Source organism: Anomaloglossus baeobatrachus, chromosome 1 (genome assembly GCF_048569485.1).
Source record: "Anomaloglossus baeobatrachus isolate aAnoBae1 chromosome 1, aAnoBae1.hap1, whole genome shotgun sequence".
Classification (NCBI taxonomy): Eukaryota; Metazoa; Chordata; class Amphibia; order Anura; family Aromobatidae; genus Anomaloglossus; species Anomaloglossus baeobatrachus.
In genome coordinates, this window is record NC_134353.1 from 580,344,142 (window position 1) to 580,364,475 (window position 20,334).

At 40.6% G+C, this 20,334-nt stretch overlaps 1 protein-coding gene across 2 annotated transcripts; it reads right to left on the reverse strand.

The window, feature by feature from the left end:
• Positions 1 to 6,639: 6,639 nt before the first annotated feature.
• DMRT2 (doublesex and mab-3 related transcription factor 2) lies at positions 6,640 to 19,973 on the reverse strand. 2 transcript variants are annotated; one of them, XM_075339887.1, is made up of 4 exons: positions 19,863 to 19,973; positions 15,873 to 16,346; positions 11,893 to 11,995; positions 6,640 to 7,907 (listed from the first exon to the last, which is right to left on the reverse strand). In XM_075339887.1, the coding sequence occupies exons 2-4, from the start codon at positions 16,314 to 16,316 to the stop codon at positions 6,886 to 6,888; spliced, it is 1,569 nt and encodes a 522-aa protein (XP_075196002.1). In that variant the 5' UTR covers positions 16,317 to 16,346; positions 19,863 to 19,973; the 3' UTR covers positions 6,640 to 6,885. The 2 variants fall into 2 exon arrangements, with proteins under 2 accessions (XP_075196002.1, XP_075196013.1); XM_075339898.1 differs by lacking the exons at positions 15,873 to 16,346; positions 19,863 to 19,973 and adding an exon at positions 9,478 to 9,553 and having other exon boundaries at positions 11,893 to 11,901.
• Between the last annotated feature and the right edge of the window lie 361 nt (positions 19,974 to 20,334).

The window sequence follows — 20,334 nt, forward strand, 5'->3', positions numbered from 1 at the left end:
TGGGTGTAATAGAGGCATGTTTAAAGCATGAAGGGAATACACCACTTGCTAGTGATAGGTTGAAGAGATGGGTTAGGGCTGGGATGAGGACTGCGGTGATGTTGGGGATGAGGTGCGATGGGAGCGGGTCCAGTGCACAGGTGGTTAGATGTGATCTTGAGAGTAGAGTGGAGAGATTGTTTTCTGTCATGGTGGAGAAGCTGGATTTGGAGGAAGAGGGATGAGTAGCTATGATGAGGGGCTGTGGTGATTGTAGGCCAAAGCTTGCTCTGATGTTGTCAATCTTCCGCTTGAAGAAAGAGGCAAAGTCTTCAGCTGAGATGAGAGGAGAGGGAGGTGGTGCCGGAGGACGGAGGAGAGAATTGAAAGTGTTGAATAGCTGTTTAGGGTTGTGAGAGAAAGAAGATATGAGGGATGAGAAGTAGGTTTGTTTTGCAGCAGTGAGTGTGGACTTGAAAGTGGTGAGGGACTCTTTATATGCAATGAAGTGCTCAGTGGAATGAGACCTCTTCCATCTGCGCTCAGCAATTCTGGAAGCCCGTCTCAGTTCTTTAGTCTGCCTTGTGTGCCAGGGTTGCCTGTTTCATCAGTCTCAGTCTCCAAAACTGTAATTTTGTTATCAATCAAAATGCGAGGCATTAATAATTTTCATGTCCTATAACAAGAAGATGAAGTCGATAACCTCTGAACAACCTTATGCTATCTAAAAATAATGTGCTGGATGTATATCACAAGACATACACAAGTGATCAATATGTATAGTACTTTGGGATTACATTCAAGTGTGCCGCCCAAATAAAAATTGTCTTCATTTAGAGTTAGATCAGGCTGAAAACTTTGTGGCTGTAGACAGAAACTACAAGTAGTAAAATGTTACCATTGTTTTACAATTATTTCTATTTCTTTTTTATTTCAAACACCTTTATATTAGTGTAAGACAGTTAAAGGTTAACCCTTTGTGTGATCTTATACTGTACATTAGTAAAAGATGACTGTGGCCTGGAAATCTATCTTCACAGTTGTGATCAGCACCCACAGCAGGGACTTTTTCTGAATTTCAGTTATTGAAGTGGTGCTATCAGATCCGGGGTCATAAATGTCACATATGAGATCTGTGCAGGGGTACGGGCCTAGTAGATAAGGGGACCCAATGGCCCCTCAAAAGTAACTTCCAAGTGTCTAAGGCGGGCTTTGCACGTTGCGACATCGCAAGCCGATGTTGCGATGTCGCATGCGATAGTCCCCGCCCCAGTCGCAGCAGCGACATCTTGTGATTCCTGAACATTATCACTACGCCAGCTTCACATGCACTCACCTGTCCTGCGAAGTCGCTGTGGCCGGCGTCCCGCCTCCTTCCTAAGCGGGCGGGTCGTACAACGTCACAGCGACGTCACACGGCAGGCGGCTAATCAAAGCGGAGAGGCGGAGATGAGCAGGATATAAACATCCCGCCCACCTTCTTCCTTCAGTATAGCCGCCGGCGGCAGGTAAGGTGATGTTCCTCACTCCTGTGGCTTCACACACAGCGATGTGTGCTGCCGCAGGAACGAGGAACAACATCATACCTGTCGCGGCAGCGTAATTTTGAAAAAGTCGGAGCCTACACCGATGATACGATCACGACGCTTTTGCGCTCATTAATTGTATCATCTAGGATTTACACACTACGATGTCGAAAGTGACGCCGGATGTGCGTCACTTTCGATTTGACCCCACCGACATCACACGTGCGATGTTGCAACGTGCAAAGCCACCCTAAGAATTAAATCACAGGGAAATTACTAGACTAATAGATTTCATAGTTCACAATTACTAGGGTACTGTTAGTGATATAATTGGGGGTCAATATGGAATTTTTGAGACCATCCATATTCTGTATTTGCACTGAATCCCTCTGCTGATTATGTTCGGCCAGGAATGATATGGTATTTCTTCCATAACACAGAAACAAAACTGTGGTCTTATTAAGGCCCCCTTCACACGCACGTGTCTCCGGTACGTGTTTGGTCCGTTTCCGTATGTACCGGAGACGCGGACACACGTACTCCAATGTTATTCAATGTTTGGAGTTACACGTACGTTTTTCCGTACGGTCCGTGTGTCCGTGTGCGTGATACGTATGTGTATCCGTATTACATGAATGCATGTCCGTTTTCTGCACGGAACACGCACACACACCCAATGAAAGTCTATGGGTCCGTGAGCACACGTACGTGACATGGATGCATCTCGGTATGGTCCGTGTACGTTTTGTGCTTTTTTGAAGCGATGTCGGTCAATCTTTTTTTTCTGCGTATGTCAGTCATTCTCCCCCAGTCCGTTGGTCAGTCTCTCTCTCTGTCTGTCGGTCGGTCTCTCTCTCTCTGTCTGTCCCTCTCTCAGTCCGTCGGTCAGTCTCTCCCCCTCTCTCATACTCACCGATCCCCAATCACCGTTGCGGCGCTGCACAGCTGTTAAAAAAGCTCAGGCGGCTTTTACTATTTTGAAAATGCCGGCCGCTCATTATTCAATCTCGTATTCCCTGCTTTCCCCCCCCACCGGCACATATGATTGGTTGCAGTGAGACACGCCCCTACACTGAGGGACAGCTGTCTCACTGTAACTAATCACAGCCGCCGGTGGGCGTGTCAATATCGAGCAGTAAAAAAAATAAATAAATAATTAAAAAAAAACAACGTGCGGTCCCCCCCCAATTTTGATACCAGCCAGGGTAAAGCCAAACAGCTGAAGGCTGGTATTCTCAGGATGGGGAGCTCCACGTTATGGGGAGCCCCCCAGCCTAACAATATCAGTCAGAAGCCGCCCGGAATTGCCGCATCCATTAGATGTGACAGTCCCGGGACTGTACCCGGCTCATCCCAAATTGCTGAGTGCGGTTGCATTCGGGGTAATAAGGAGTTAATGGCAGCAACCCATAGCTGCCACTAAGTCCAAGATTAATGATGGCAGGCATCTCCCCGAGATACCTTCCATGATTAACCTGTAAGTTAAAGAAAATAAAGACAAACACCCAAAAATCCTTTAATAGAAATAATAAACAAAAAAACACCCTCATTCACCACTTTATTAAGCCCCACAAACCCCTCCAGGTCCGGCGTAATCCACGGAGGTTCCGCGATGCTCTCAGCTCTGCTACATGAAGCTGACAAGAGCTGCAGTAGAACACCGCCGCTCCTGTCAGCTCCAGACAGCAACTGAAGTGAGTAGCGCGATCAGCGATAATGTCACTCAGGTCACTCGCGGCCACCGCTGGATCCTCCAACTGTGACAGCAAGTCGCCCGAGTGACTGAAGTAAGCTGCGCGATCAGCGATGAAGTCACAGGTGAGTTGCGGTCTCGGGTGGAGGACTCCAGCTAGCTGCGGGTAGCCTGAGTAACGACAGCAGTAATCGCACTGCTCTCTTCAGTCACTCAGAGGATTAGCGGTCACTGGTGAGTTCTTCACAGGTGACCGCTAATCAGTACGCGACACAAAGACAGAGCCGCAGTATGACAATGAAGTCGGGTGAAGTTCACCCGAGTTCAGTTTCATCGCGCGTCGCTGTCTGCTGTCAGCCGGTATGTAGCAACGTCATTGTGCATCACACACGGAACATTTCACACAGGCAACACACGAACATGTCACTTACGTATCTCACGCACACACGGACATTCCACAAGCACATACAGCTAGCATACGCAATCACACGGATGTCACACGTACTGGAGAAACGGAAATAAAATACGGAACACGGACCCAAAAAATGGAACGTAAGACACGTGCGTGTAAAGGGGGCCTAAAGCTGTGTGGAACAGGGCTTAAACCACAAGTATGCAATTTGTATACTTCCAGCCACTTTCCTACAAGATGTCTGTGCCCTTGCTCAGTTCACTTGTATTAAGCAAGGATGAGCACGTCTAGCTGGTAGTATGCAGACCGCAAACTCTCACCACCAATACCAGAAAATCCTGATAGCATGGGATATACACGCTGTGAGGATTCAGAAGTCTGCAGTCTCACAGAGTGACAACAGACATTCACAAGACCGGACAACCCCAAAAATGATTTGTGTGCATTGACGCGAGGGCAGGAACAGTCAGTGATTATAGTGACGATATTGTGCTGTTTTTCTTTTTATTCTCATGGTTTGGCTGTTTTGATTTTGTTTTGGGATTTTTTTTTAGGGGGGGTTGTTTTTGTTTTATGAAGAAGTGATGTTTGTGTTGACAGACCCAATTAATCAGTTGATAACATAGTCTGAGAACAGAAACATTACTTATTACTACAAAAGAAAGCTAATACAAAAGTTGGAAGAAGAAGAACTCCAGTGTGAGCAGACCAATACTGGTTATAATGGATTTTGACTGACATAATATAATTTAATGTATTAATGTATTTTTTATCAAACTCAAGTAATTGAAATATATATATATACAGTCATATGAAAAAGTTTGGGCACCCCTATTAATGTTAACCTTTTATCTTTATAACAATTTGGGTTTTTGCAACAGCTATTTCAGTTTCATATATCTAATAACTGATGGACTGAGTAATATTTCTGGATTGAAATGAGGTTTATTTTACTAACAGAAAATGTGCAATCCACATTTAAACAAAATTTGACAGGTGCAAAAGTATGGGCACCTCAACATAAAAGTGACATTAATATTTTGTAGATCCTCCTTTTGCACAAATAACAGCCTCTAGTCGCTTCCTGTAGCTTTTAATGAGTTCCTGGATCCTGGATGAAGGTATATTTGACCATTCCTGTTTACAAAACAATTCTAGTTCAGTTAAGTTTGATGGTCGCCGAGCATGGACAGCACGCTTCAAATCATCCCACAGATGTTCAATGATATTCAGGTCTGGGGACTGGGATGGCCATTCCAGAACATTGTAATTGTTCCTCTGCATGGATGCCTGAGTAGATTTTGAGCGGTGTTTTGGATCATTGTCTTGCTGAAATATCCATCCCCTGCGTAACTTCAACTTCGTCACTGATTCTTGCACATTATTGTCAAGAATCTGCTGATATTGAGTTGAATCCATGCGACCCTCAACTTTAACAAGATTCCCAGTGCCAGCATTGGCCACACAGCCCCAAAGCATGATGGAACCTCCACCAAATTTTACTGTGGGTAGCAAGTGCTTTACTTGGAATGCCGTGTTTTTTTGCCTCCATGCATAACGCCTTTTTGTATGACCAAACAACTCAATCTTTGTTTCATCAGTCCACAGGACCTTCTTCCAAAATGTAACTGGCTTGTCCAAATGTGCTTTTGCAAACCTCAGGCGACTCTGTTTGTGGTGTGCTTGCAGAAACGGCTTCTTTCGCATCACTCTCCCATACAGCTGCTCCTTGTACAATGTGCACTGTATTGTTGACCGATGCACATTGACACCATCTGCAGCAAGATGAAGCTGCAGGTCTTTGGAGGTGGTCTGTGGATTGTCCTTGACTGTTCTCACCATTCTTCTTCTCTGCCTTTCTGATATTTTTCTTGGCCTGCCACTTCTGGGCTTAACAAGAACTGTACCTGTGTTCTTCCATTTCCTTACTATGTTCCTCACAGTGGAAACTGACAGTTTAAATCTCTGAGACAACTTTTTGTATCCTTCCCCTGAACAACTATGTTGAATAATCTTTGTTTTCAGATCATTTGAGAGTTGTTTTAAGGAGCCCATGATGCCACTCTTCATATGAGATTCAAATAGGAGAACAACTTGCAAGTGGCCACCTTAAATACCTTTTCTCATGATTGGATACACCTGCCTATGAAGTTCAAAGCTCAATGAGGTTACAAAACCAATTTAGTGCTTTAGTAAGTCAGTAAAAAGTAGTTTGGAGTGTTCAAATCAAGAAATTGATAAGGGTGCCCATACTTTATATACCAGAAATATACCAGAAATATTACTCAGTCCATCAGTTATTAGATATATGAAACTGAAATAGCTGTTGCAAAAACCCAAATTGTTATAAAGAAAAAAGGTTAACATTAATAGGGGTGCCCAAACTTTTCCATATGACTGTATATATATATATATATATATATATATATATATATATATATATATATATATAAATATATAATATATATATATATATATATATATCTTTCATATTTTTTTTTTATAAAATGTGTCAAATCACCTAAAAACAAATGTTATAGTTTATTTCAAACAAACTTATATTTTGACTTCTCAATAATTTCCCTACCTTCATATCTTGAACATAGAATGTTATCCCTATTGTGATGCACATGGTGCAGAATATTATGGTGCTGTAGAAGCAAAGGGTCTCATGTTGGATCGGCATGGCAGCCTTTCAGCGGTGGCATCTTGCATTTAAATCCCACCAAGGGCAACATCTACAAGGAGTTTGTATGTTCTCCCTGTGTTTGTGTAGATTTCCTCCAGGTTCTCTGGTTTCCTCCCACACTCCAAAGACATACAGATAGGGAATTAGATTGTGAGCCCCAATGGGGACAGTGATTATGTCAGTAAAGCACAGTGGAAAATAACTGAGGTATAAAAGCGAGTAAAATAAATAAACAATGAGAACCAAACCACAGTTATGTATTTCCATTAATATGCAGATTTAAAAAAATATATATATTTTTGGATAAATAAGTAAATATCAGATACTAATAAAAAATAAATATTTAACTGTTGTATTTTATTATTTCTATAAATTTTTGTTTTATATTCAAATATTTTACAATTCACATATGCAGATCACATTTTTACATTTAAATATTGTCATTTGTACAAAAGGGTGGCGTCATGCAGGTGTAAATTCTGTACACTGTCCCAAGGAACCATGCACATGTCATGGACTATTGAAAAGGCTTCATTATGAAGGAATTCTGGAGGCTCACAGCAGAAGATAATCCAGTAGTCACTATCTATTGACTGGAACGTTGTGCCGTGCTTGACGGCATCTTGAGGATTGATTCAACCGAAAATGGAAGCGGCTCATTGACAGAAAGTTTTGTCCCTGTGTCTTTCCCTAGCAAGAAGTCCTTGCTGTACCTGTCAATAGTTACTTTGTATTTCTGGTTTTCCTTGGATGAACATTCTCTGAATTTCTTTGCAGGTTCTTCATAGGGGTCTTTCATACAAGGATTTTTTAGGTCGGACAATGACTTCTCAAGATGTGCTTGTTGAAATAATGAGTGGAAAGGGCTATATTTTAAAGACACAGGCTGTTTGACGGCTTCCTTGCTGATCTTGTTTAGTAAGCTCTCTGGTGGAGACAAATGGTCCTTGTTAGAGAGCTGTGAAAAGTTCCTTTTTGGAGGTGAAAAAGCAGACCGTTCTCCACTCTCCTGTGAAATGTGCTGAGGGGGAATCATTGGTGTTTCCATCTTTGGAGGTACCAAGTCCTGTTCTGTAGGCTGGCATTCTACTAATGGGCTGGATTTTGAGTCCCAAGTTGACCCAGGCTTTAGTGCCTGCATGGCTGTTGCATTTAATAGGCACTGTTGATATAGAAGAGCATCAGTTATTGGACCACTCTTGGGCCAAACCAAGAACCTGGAGGGAACAGGGTATTGTCTGTATGTGGTGGCCACACTGACATTAGAAGAAATGAGTTCCACGTTCCCTGACCCTGAATACTGCATGGTGAGATCAAGACAAGTGGGCAAGAAATTGCAGAATTCTTTGTTTGGATTATCAGCCTGTGAGTTCCCGTAAGCAGCTTTGTAGGAGTTGTACTCTGCGGCGTGTACCATGCGGCTGGGTAGGAAAAGGTTGGAAGCCTGAGAAGCCTCCATCATCTCTCTTTCTTTGTATTCCCTCTCTAACATAATGTTCTCCAGTTCTTTATCTGCAAAAGCTCGTCTCTTCCTCATCCTGTCACTCACAGGAGCTGGTAATGGAGAGTTGGGCCCCATAAAGGAATCTGCTGGCAACGGTCGGTAACCTGAAATCACAAGTTATTTTTTAGTTTAGCTGTGTGAATGCCAATGAAAAGCAGATTTCATAACATCTACAACAAAAAAAGAAGATATATTTATATCCTGTAACAGAACAGTACTCAATATGATTTCCCAACGGGAAAAAAAGCTATTTACTAACCCATACTGTGCAAAACTATGGCCATACTGTATTCCGTACTACAACTAATCTGCCCATAGGCTTATCGTTTCACGTGAGGATAAATTGTTATGTATGTGATACTTAAACAATGGGATACAAAGAACCTAAGTGCGTATGGTGTTAATTAGATGTGTTTTCTTGCCTGTGAGTAACTGATTTTATATATATATATATATATATATATATATATATATATATATATATATATATATATATATATATATATATACAGAGTGGTCCAAAAGTAGGTGGACAGCGTAAAGTGAAACTGACTCAGCTACCCTGAGCAACCAATCGGCTTCCACTTTTCATTCTTCACAGACGCTTTGGATAATGAAAGGTGGAATCTGATTGGTTGCTAAGGGCAACTGAGTAAGTTTCACAGATCCAGTTTTCACAGATAAGCCTCCCCCAAATCTATTTTCTTTTCAGATAATTCAGATAACCCCCAATGGCAAATAATTTAAATACAGATCAAAGAAAGTGGATTTAAAAAGAGTATTGGAAATCTCAAAATGCTGAAACCGTTAGAGCAAATTGTTATTTTCTGTCCACCTACTTTTGGAGCACCCTTTATATATACAGTATATATGTAACATAAATATAAATAAATATATATATATATATATATATATATATATATATATATATATATATATATATATATATATCTCACCAACCAGTGTAGCCATGATGCACTCAGTCATGGTTAGTATGTGACAGGCATTTGAGCACTTATCACTTGATTGATTTACCTTTTTAGCACTAAGCAGCTGTGAGCCCAGTTGGTCATGGGCAATCGACCACTATCCTGATGCCCAAATGGTCTGTTTGTTCCTGCATATTAGACAGTACTGGCCATAGGCAATTGACCACTGTCTTTATGCCCAAATGGTCTGTCTGTTCCTGCATATTAGACAGTACAGGCTATGGGAAATCGAACACTCTCCTAATGCCCAAATAGTCTGTCTGTTCCTACATATTAGACAGTACAGGCTATGGGAAATCGAACACTCTCCTAATGCCCAAATAGTCTGTCTGTTCCTACATATTAGATAGTACTGGGAATGATAACTGAACCAAGAGGCAAATTAAACATAGTGCCTGTGCATTCTTCCTACAGAATCATGCCTGGATAAAAATGGTCACTTTGGGACAATTTAAAACTAAATTCATGAGACACTTAGCTAGAACTATCATACTGTATAATGGAAAAAATTCAGAACATGCTTAGATTTTATATATTTCGGTGAGGTCTCATAAATTGTAGATAACAGTTAAGCATCCAATTTTACATAGATGACAAAAAATACTGCAGAATCTTGAGCAAGACCACCCAGGGGGTGTTTATGTGTGCACCTGTCACATTACAATGCCAGGAAATAGGGCGATACCTAGATTGGATGGCATGTATTTCTTAGAGGGAGACCACAATGTACAAAGTGTTACAGATGAGAAAGGAGACTTGAACTAGGAGAGAAGGGAAAAAAGACAGACAGTTAAGAGCAAGAAGAGAAAAAGCAGCACAAAGGGATGAAGTATGGAAACAGAGAAAACACTTTAGGCATCATGTATCAAAGCATTTCTTATACAACACTGGTTTATGGTGAACATTTATGGGGCATTTCATACATCTTGAGAATGGGCACTGACATTCAGTCTGTATAGAGTGTCTAGCATGGTGTAAATATACTGTTTGCATGTTATAACTGGTATAAAAGGGATGGCAGGAATAGCACATCCCTTCTGCAAAAGTCAGGTATTGAATAAATGTGCTAATAAATAAAGAGATAATTTCATATGGCAATTTATACTAATCAATAACAATATATTTCTCACACCCAGAAAATGTAACTCAATCCACATTCAGCTGGGAGGGGGTCAACCGAATTTCATGTTGTTTCTCAGTATAAAGGGAATCTACTGCTGAGCATTGTTATGCAAAAGAGCTTTGTATTTGTTTGTAAATCCTGCACAGTGTCTGACACTGCAGCACATTTGACAGATAGATTTGCATGTAAAATCTAATGCAAAATTGCCCTGTATTAGGTCTAGAAAAGGTTTTTACATTGTTTTAAAAATGCAAGTAATAGGGTCATCTACACTGTATCAATGCAGCTATCTATAAAATAATAGGAAAAAGCTAACTGCAAAACTGATTCATATATAATAAATGGATAGATAGATAGATAATAGATACATTATAGATACATAATATATAGATAAATATATAGATGATAAATAGACAGATAAATAAAATATAGATAGATAAATAGATAATAGATAGATAATAGATACATGATACATAGATAATATATAGATAAATATATAGATGATAGGTAGACAGATAAATAAAAGATAGATAGATAGATAGATAGATAGATAGATAGATAGATAAAATACAGATAGATAGAATATAGATAGATAAAGATATAGATGATAGACTGTATATAAAGATGTAGATAGATAGATAGATAGATAAATTAATAAATAGATAAAAATAGATAGATTGTAAAAAGATAGATAGATAGATAGATATGCCCAATCCATCCTTCCTACAGTCCCTATTCCCTATTCCCTATTGTACACTTGCTTTGGCAAAGCTAATGTATATTTAGTTCTGCCAATAAAGCTTCTTTGAATTTGATAGATAGCTAGATAATAGATAGCTAAAAACATAGATAATAGATAGATAGATAGATAATAGATAGATAGATAGATAGATAGATAGATAGATAGATATAAATAATAGATAGATATATAGATAGATAATAGATAGATAGATAATAGATACATAGATAGATAGAGATAGATAGATAAAAAAATAGATAGATAATAGATAAAAAATATATATATATATATATATATATATATATATATATATATATATATAATAGATAGATACAAGATAAATAAATAGATAGATAACAGATATATAATAAATAGATAAAAATAGATGGATAGATAGATAGATAAATAGATGGATAGATAGATAATAGATAAAATATAGATAGCTAGATTATATATATATATATATATATATATGTATATATATATATATATATATATATATATATATATATATATGGTGGATATAGATAGATAAAAGATAGGTAGATAATAGGTGATAAAAAGGTAGCGATAGATAGATAGATAGATAGATAGATAGATAGATAGATAGATAGATAGATAGATAAATATGATAGATAGATAGATAGATAGATAGGTAACAGCTAGATAATAAATGCATAAAAGATATATGATAGATAGATAGATAGATACATAGATAGATAGATAGATAGATATGTAACAGATATATAATAAGTACATAAAAGATAATAATAAATAATAAATAGATAGATAAAAGATATAGATATATATAATAAATAGATACATTTAAAAGTATTTTTTAAATAAAAAGTAGATAAACAATAGAATTAATAGAATATAAACAAGCAGTAATTATTGTAAGCAAGAATAAGAAATGGATATGAAAAGATTACATTTATATATATATATTGTTATTACTACACATCTTGTGAGTTTTAGATTTCATTAAATAAAAAAATGTCTTTACCTCCTATCTTTCTATCATAATGATATTTTACAGACATCATAGTATACAATTGTAGTTTCCTACTTGTTTGTATACATTTAACTGCAATCTTCTTTGGGTCTTTTTGGCAATTAATTTATTATCTTGGATTGTTCTTGAAGACACATAAATATAGCATCAATTCTTTTGCAAACCCGAAATCCTCACTATTACTATGATGAATAACCATAGAGGGGCACAGAAAGACTCTTACCTTCCAGTATGCTTTTGGCCAGCAGGCTGGGGGTCCTAATATGCCGCTGATACACCGTTTTCCTTTCGGTTACAGTCGGCTTTCCTGACAAGCCTTTCTTATCCTAAAAGAGGAACATAAATGACTTCTAAATCACGGGCAGCGAGCAATGGAATCCAAGCTGCTGTGCATACTAACTGCACATATGTCATAGCTCAGCACATTACACAACCCGCAGACATACAATACACAGCACAGTAATGGCAGTTGTGGCAATAATACTGATCGTGTCACTGCGGCAGATGGAGTGTGTTGTGGTGTAAACCTGCAGTCACCAGTGTACAGGAAACACGAACTGAGTGCAACCTCCTGCAAACACAATAAAAGGTGCAAGTGCCCATTTATGAGTTTCTACACTAAATAGTCCCCTCCGTGGGAGTGTTTAGAGGAAAAACAATGCTCTGCCTACTCCACAAATAACAAGAAATACCAGGCTCCTGTGCCCTCTGCCATCTATTCATCACATGTGTGTTCTGTGCCCCCAGTAATATGTCTCCTCTGCCCACTAGTCATCACATGTAAGGTTATGTGCCCCCAGTAATATATCTCCTGTGCCCACTAGTCATCACATGTAAGGTTATGTGCCCCCAGTAATATATCTCCTGTGCCCACTAGTCATCACATGTAAGGTTATGTGCCCCCAGTAATATATCTCCTGTGCCCACTAGTCATCACATGTAAGGTTCTGTGCCTCAGCTATGTCTCCTGTGCCCACTAGTCATCACATGTAAGGTTCTGTGCCCCCAGTAATATATCTCCTGTGCCCACTAGTCATCACATGTAAGGTTCTGTGCCTCAGCTATGTCTCCTGTGCCCACTAGTCATCACATGTAAGGTTCTGTGCCCCCAGTAATATATCTCCTGTGCCCACTAGTCATCACATGTAATGTTCTGTGCCCTCAGCTATGTCTCCTGTACCCACTAGTCATCACATGTAATGTAATGTACCCTCAGCTATGTCTCCTGTGCCCACTAGTCATCACATGTAAGGTTATGTGCCCCCAGTAATATATCTCCTGTGCCCACTAGTCATCACATGTAAGGTTCTGTGCCTCAGCTATGTCTCCTGTGCCCACTAGTCATCACATGTAAGGTTCTGTGCCCCCAGTAATATATCTCCTGTGCCCACTAGTCATCACATGTAATGTTCTGTGCCCTCAGCTATGTCTCCTGTACCCACTAGTCATCACATGTAATGTAATGTACCCTCAGCTATGTCTCCTGTGCCCACTAGTCATCACATGTAATGTTCTGTGCCCTCAGCTATAAGTCTCCTATGCCCACTAGTCATCACATGTAATGTTCTGTGCCTCAGCTATGTCTCCTCTGCCCACTAGTCATCACATGTAATGTAATGTACCCTCAGCTATGTCTCCTGTGCCCACTAGTCATCACATGTAATGTTCTGTGCCCCCAGTAATATATCTCCTATGCCCACTAGTCATCACATGTAATGTTCTGTGCCTCAGCTATGTCTCCTCTGCCCACTAGTCATCACATGTAATGTAATGTACCCTCAGCTATGTCTCCTGTGCCCACTAGTCATCACATGTAATGTTCTGTGCCCTCAACTATAAGTCTCCTATGCCCACTAGTCATCACATGTAATGTTCTGTGCCCTCAGCTATGTCTCCTGTGCCCACTAGTCATCACATGTAAGGTTCTGTGCCCTCAGCTATGTCTCCTGTGCCCACTAGTCATCACATGTAAGGTTCTGTGCCCTCAGCTATGTCTCCTGTGCCCACTAGTCTTCACATGTAATGTTCTGTACCCTCAGCTAGAAGGCTCCTCTGCCCACTAGTCATCATCATATAGCATAGAGCACTCCCCTGTCCTGTGCGGTTGCATATACTATATATGTAATATAATAATGTATAAAACTGCTGCCATTCCCTCCACATAGCTGCCCATTGCCACCACTATCTGCAGTCACCGTATAGCAGGTATATGCCTGACACCTGTCTACACTACTAATATGCTGCCATGCTTCCTCTGACAGTCCCTTGAGCTGTGCCATGCTCTGCACAATATCAGGACCCCGTGCAGGAGATCACCCACCTTAACCGACAGCACCCACTTATATTACAGCATTATCTTGGTCTCATCATCTCAGGTACTTATCAGGTGTCTGTGTCTTTAACACCTGCCACCTCTGCCTGTCACCTCTGCCTGCCACTTCTGCCTGTCACCTCTGCCTGTCACCACAGATTATAGCCATAGTCACGATTCTTCATCAGATATTCGCTATATATGTCGCCCTCTTCCTACACTATCTGATCACATAAGTACCAATTGCCCTTTCTGCAGTGAAGCCTTTTCATAGCAACATATTGCCTTTATTTCATAAAAAATGGATTTTGTGCCGCCATTAATCACATGAATACGATACCCTGATGGTGGCAGGACACTGCACTGGATATTAGGTCACCCTATAGAATCCACTGTATTCCAGCGCCCACTTTCCCATTCCATGGCAACATATTTGGAGAGTGCAGTGACAATGTCCAGCTCACCCTCCGAGTCCGTGATTAAATAAATCCAGAATCAGATCCTCAGTCCTCACTATCACCAGCTACTACCGATCAGAGCATAAGTAGTCTCTAGATCAGTACCAGACTCAGGTCCTTGCTACTATCCCTAGCTAATAGCGATCAGAGCATTGATAGTCTTCTAGATCTGAGCCAGGCTTAGGTCCTGACTATCACTAGCTAATAGTGATCAGAGCATTGATAGTCTCTAGATCTGAGCCAGGATCAGGTCTTGACTATCACCAGCTAATAGCGATCAGAGCATTGATAGTCTCTAGATCTGAGCCAGGCTTAGGTCCTGACTATCACCAGCTAATAGCGATCAGAGCATTGATAGTCTCTAGATCTGAGCCAGGCTCAGGTCCTGACTATCACCAGCTAATAGCGATCAGAGCATTGATAGTCTCTAGATCTGAGCCAGGATCAGGTCCTGACTATCACCAGCTAATAGCGATCAGAGCATTGATAGTCTCTAGATCTGAGCCAGGCTCAGGTCCTGACTATCACCAGCTAATAGCGATCAGAGCATTGATAGTCTCAAGATCTGAACCAGGATCAGGTCCTGACTATCACCAGCTAATAGCGATCAGAGCATTGATAGTCTCTAGATCTGAGCCAGGCTCAGGTCCTGACTATCACTAGCTAATAGCGATCAGAGCATTGATAGTCTCTAGATCTGAGCCAGGCTCAGGTCCTGACTATCACTAGCTAATAGTGATCAGAGCATTGATAGTCTCTAGATCTGAGCAAGGATCAGGTCCTGACTATCACCAGCTAATAGCGATCAGAGCATTGATAGTCTCTAGATCTGAGCCAGGATCAGGTCCTGACTATCACCAGCTAATAGCGATCAGAGCATTGATAGTCTCTAGATCTGAGCCAGGATCAGGTCCTGACTATCACCAGCTAATAGCGATCAGAGCATTGATAGTCTCTAGATCTGAGCCAGGATCAGGTCCTGACTATCACCAGCTAATAGCGATCAGAGCATTGATAGTCTCTAGATCTGAGCCAGGATCAGGTCCTGACTATCACCAGCTAATACTGATCAGAGCATTGACAGTATCTAGATCTGAGCCAGTCTCAGGTTCTCACTATCACCAGTTATGACCGATCAGAGCATTGACAGTATCTAGATCTGAGCCAGTCTCAGGTTCTCACTATCACCAGTTATGACCGATCAGAGTACTGATAGTCTCTTGATCTGAGCCAGGCACAAGTCCTCACTAACACCAGCTGTTGCCGATCAGAGCACTAATAATACCTAGATCTCAGCCAGTCGCAGGTCCCCAAAATCTCCAGATATTACGGATCAGAATACTGATATACTGATAATATATAAATCTGAGCCCAGATCAGACTGTGTAACCTGTACAGGGAGGTAGTATGTGGACAGTATACAAGTGGGCTCACCTCTGTAGCCTGCTGTCTCCTGAGTGCCACCTGTGCTGCCATCACCCTCTGCCTCTCCACCACCAGCAGGCAGTTGGCACACTGACAGTCCCTCCACCGACAAAAGCGCTTGTGCCCCTTCAGGCAGGAGACGACCCCGTGGTTCCTGCAGCGGGCACACTTGGGGGTCCTGCTCAGCTTCCTCTGCTCTCCGCCCTTGTCAGGAGTCTTGTGCTGGAGCTGCGGGTGAGTGTGCGCTGCTCCATCGCCGCCCTGCTCCTCTTCTTCCTCCTCTTCCTCCTCTGTTCTGCGGGGCTCCGGCTGCCGGCTCTCCCCCTCCAGCTCCACACTCTCCACATCAATCTCCGAGTCCCCGGCCAAGGATGAAGAGTACGAGGAGTGCGGGGAGGAGGACGAGGTGGACGGGGGAGACGAGGGGGCTGACAACGGCTGCATCTCGTACATGGCTGGACCCTATGTGGCGTGTCCGCAAAACTGTGGGAACACAAGTACAACCATGGGCATCAGAGAGCACATAGGGGAAAGTACGACATAGAAAGTACTACATAGGTAACAGAACAGACTGGATATGTATGAATACACACATAAGGTGCAACCATGGGCATCAGAGAGTACATAGGGGAAAGTACGACATAGAAAGTACTACATAGGTAACAGAACAGACTGGATATGTATGAATACACACATAAGGTACAACCATGGCATCAGAGAGTACATAGGAGAAAGTACTACATAGAAAGTACTACATAGGTAACAGTACAGACTGGATATGTATGAATACACACATAAGGTACAACCATGGGCATCAGAGAGTACATAGGGGAAAGTACGACATAGAAAGTACTACATAGGTAACAGAACAGACTGGATATGTATGAATACACACATAAGGTACAACCATGGGCATCAGAGAGCACATAGGGGAAAGTACTACATAGAAAGTACTACATAGGTAACAGTACAGACTGGATATGTATGAATACACACATAAGGTACAACCATGGGCATCAGAGAGTACATAGGGGAAAGTGCGACATAGAAAGTACTACATAGGTAACAATAGACTGGATATATATGAATACACACATAAGGTACAACCATGGGCATCAGAGAGTACATAGGGGAAAGTACTACATAGAAAGTACTACATAGGTAACAGAACAGACTGGATATGTATGAATACACACATAAGGTACAACCATGGGCATCAGAGAGTACATAGGGGAAAGTGCGACATAGAAACTACTACATAGGTAACAGAACAGACTGGATATGTATGAATACACACATAAAGTACAACCATGAGCATCAGAGAGTACATAGGATAAAGTACTACATAGAAAGTACTACATAGGTAACAGAACAGCCTGGATATGTATGAATACACACATAAGGTACAACCATGGGCATCAGAGAGTACAAAGGGGAAAGTACTACATAGAAGGTACTACATAGGTAACAGAACAGACTGGATAGGTATGAATACACATATAAGGTACAACCATGGGCATCAGAGAGCACATAGGGGAAAGTACGACATAGAAAGTACTACATAGGTAACAGTACAGACTGGATATGTATGAATACACATATAAGGTACAACCATGGGCATCAGAGAGTACATAGGATAAAGTACTACATAGGGCACATAATAGAATGTGTGTAATACCTTACCTGTGTAATATATATATATATATATATATATATATATATATATATTTTTTACACAGGTAAGGTACAGCCATGGCCATCATAGAGTACAAAAGGGAAAGTACTACATAGGGAGCAGAATAGAATGGAGATATACAGTGTGTGTGTGTATATATATATATATATATATGCACTTAAAGTACATAATGGAGCATAGATACATACATATATATATATGTATTAATTCAGGTGTGGACATCTCATTGGTCCAGCCTGTGCAGGGCCCATTTCTACCCCCGAAACAGGTAGATGAATTGTTGAACTGAAAAGGGCTCAAATACTGTTTTTGCACAGGGGCTCTTTCCTTTCTGTGTCCACCAGTGTATACATATTGGATATTAATCTACAGGTTAATAATCTTTCTGTGGTTTCCCTATATGTGCACTACGTGGAGATACATGGATGCTATTAGTATGTTGTGAATTATCCGCTGTGTACATGTACAGAACACTGGCCACAACACTTACTATTACTAATTTCGTTTACCAGATACTTGATTATCAGGATAATACAAGAATAAACAAAATATTTTTTTTTTAAATACTGTTGGTTGTGCTTCTACCTAGAAGTGGAGGGATGAGATTTGATAATCGCACAAGCAGCGGATGGTGAGTGAATGGTGGGCTATGGATTCCCCACTATACTGTACAGGTCGGATCAGCTTTATCATAGATGGAAAGAGGCAGTACCCGGCGGCGGAGGCTGCACACCCGGAACATCCATCACATGGCTACCGAGATGGGACACAGGAATTACAGGGAAGGGAAATGTGCAGTGTATATAGGGTACATCAAATACAGCAGAGAGATGAGTCAATACCGGCACTGACAAATGTATCAGAAAGCAGTGTCACTGAAGGGATAAGTTATAGAAAGGATTGCAGCATAGGCACAGAGAAAGATATATAATAGATATATAGATACATAGATAGGTAGATAAGAGATCTAGATCACTAACAGAGAGATTTAGAGATAGATAATAGATCGATAAATAGATAAATAATAGATAGCTAGATAACTAGATATATACATAGATAGTAGATAGATAACAGAGAGCTAGATAATAGATAGATAGATAAATAGATTTATAGATAGAAACATATTAGATAGCTAAATAGATATAAGATAGATAGATAGAGGGATAGATAGATAGATAGATAGATAGATAGATAGATACATAGATAATAGATAGAGGGATAGATAGATAGATATATAGATAGATAGATAGATAGAGGGATAGATAGATACATAGACAGATGGATAGATAGATAGATACATAGATAATAGATAGATAGATAGATATTAGATAAATAGATAGATAGATAGATGGAGGGATAGATAGATAATAAACATAGTCAGATAGATAGATGATAGATAGACAATAGATAGATAATAGATAGATAGATAGAGGGATAGATAGATATATAGATAGATGGATAGAGGGATAGATACATAGATAATAAATAGATAGATATTAGATAAATAGATAGATAGATAGATGGAGGGATAGATAGATAATAAACAGATAGTCAGATAGATAGATGATAGATAGACAATAGATAGATAATAGATAGATAGATAGAGGGATAGATAGATATATAGATAGATGGATAGATACATAGATAATAGATAGATAGATATTAGATAAATAGATAGATAGATAGATGGAGGGATAGATAGATAATAAACAGATAGTCAGATAGATAGATGATAGATAGACAATAGATAGATAATAGATAGATAGATAGATAGATAGAGGGATAGATAGATAGATATATAGATAGATGGATAGATAGATAGATAATAGATAGATAGATATTAGATAAATAGATAGATAGATAGATAGATGGATAGATAGATATATAGATAGATGGATAGATAGATATATAGATAGATGGATAGATAGATAGATAGATAGATACATAGATAATAGATAGATATTAGATAAATAGATAGATAGATAGATAGATAGATAGATAGATAGATAGATGGAGGGATAGATAATAAACAGATAGTCAGATAGATAGATGATAGATAGACAATAGATAGATAATTATCATAATAGCAGAGTTTGGAGCTGCCCCTGTAGAGGTCACTGCACATAGGTATCAGTGACAGATGTGAGCCCTGTCCCCGCTGCTGGAGCCCCAGGACCGATGTGCAGGCGGTGACCCGGTACAGTACCTGTAGTTAGCCATACTCTATTGTGAGAAAGCTGCTAACAGAGAGCAATAGCGCCGTCCACCTGTACACCCGGTGAACATGCGCCAGTGACACTCACCAGTGCAGTGACCGGGGCAGTGGACAGCTGGGAGCACTAATCCTCCGGCTCCATCCAGGTCAGGAGCGGCTCATGGCGGGTGGTGATGTCTGAGCGCAGAGCCGCCGCTTTATAATATCTCGCTCGCCGCACTCAGCACTGTACGGACCCGACTGACAGGCCCGGCAGCCGGAGCCCTTATTGGCTGCGCCCTCTGCCTGGGAGCGCTATGATTGGTCGCTGAGCCGGCTGGGTCCGCCCCCTGCACGCCCCGCTAGCGCTCCATGGCCCGTCTGATGTGGGCACCTCTCGGGCACCCGGCTGTTATCCCGGGCCTCGTCACTGGAGCACGGCTGTATGGTAAACAGTGACCAGATAACGCCTGCCCCAGATACTGCAGACATTATGGGCGCTGCAGGAAACTGTGCTCATACTTGTTATCTATTATTATCACAGGCTTTTAGAAAACACCAAGTAATCACCGTGCATCCCT

Coding starts and splice junctions, on each gene's coding strand:
- DMRT2 (XM_075339887.1), bottom strand. CDS start 16,316: ATGTACGAGATGCAGCCGTTGTCAGCCCCCTCGTCTCCCCCGTCCACC. Junction 11,996..15,872: donor GGAGACAGCAGGCTACAGAG/GTGAGCCCACTT, acceptor TTCCTCTTTTAG/GATAAGAAAGGCTTGTCAGG. Junction 7,908..11,892: donor GGCCAAAAGCATACTGGAAG/GTAAGAGTCTTT, acceptor TTGTGATTTCAG/GTTACCGACCGTTGCCAGCA.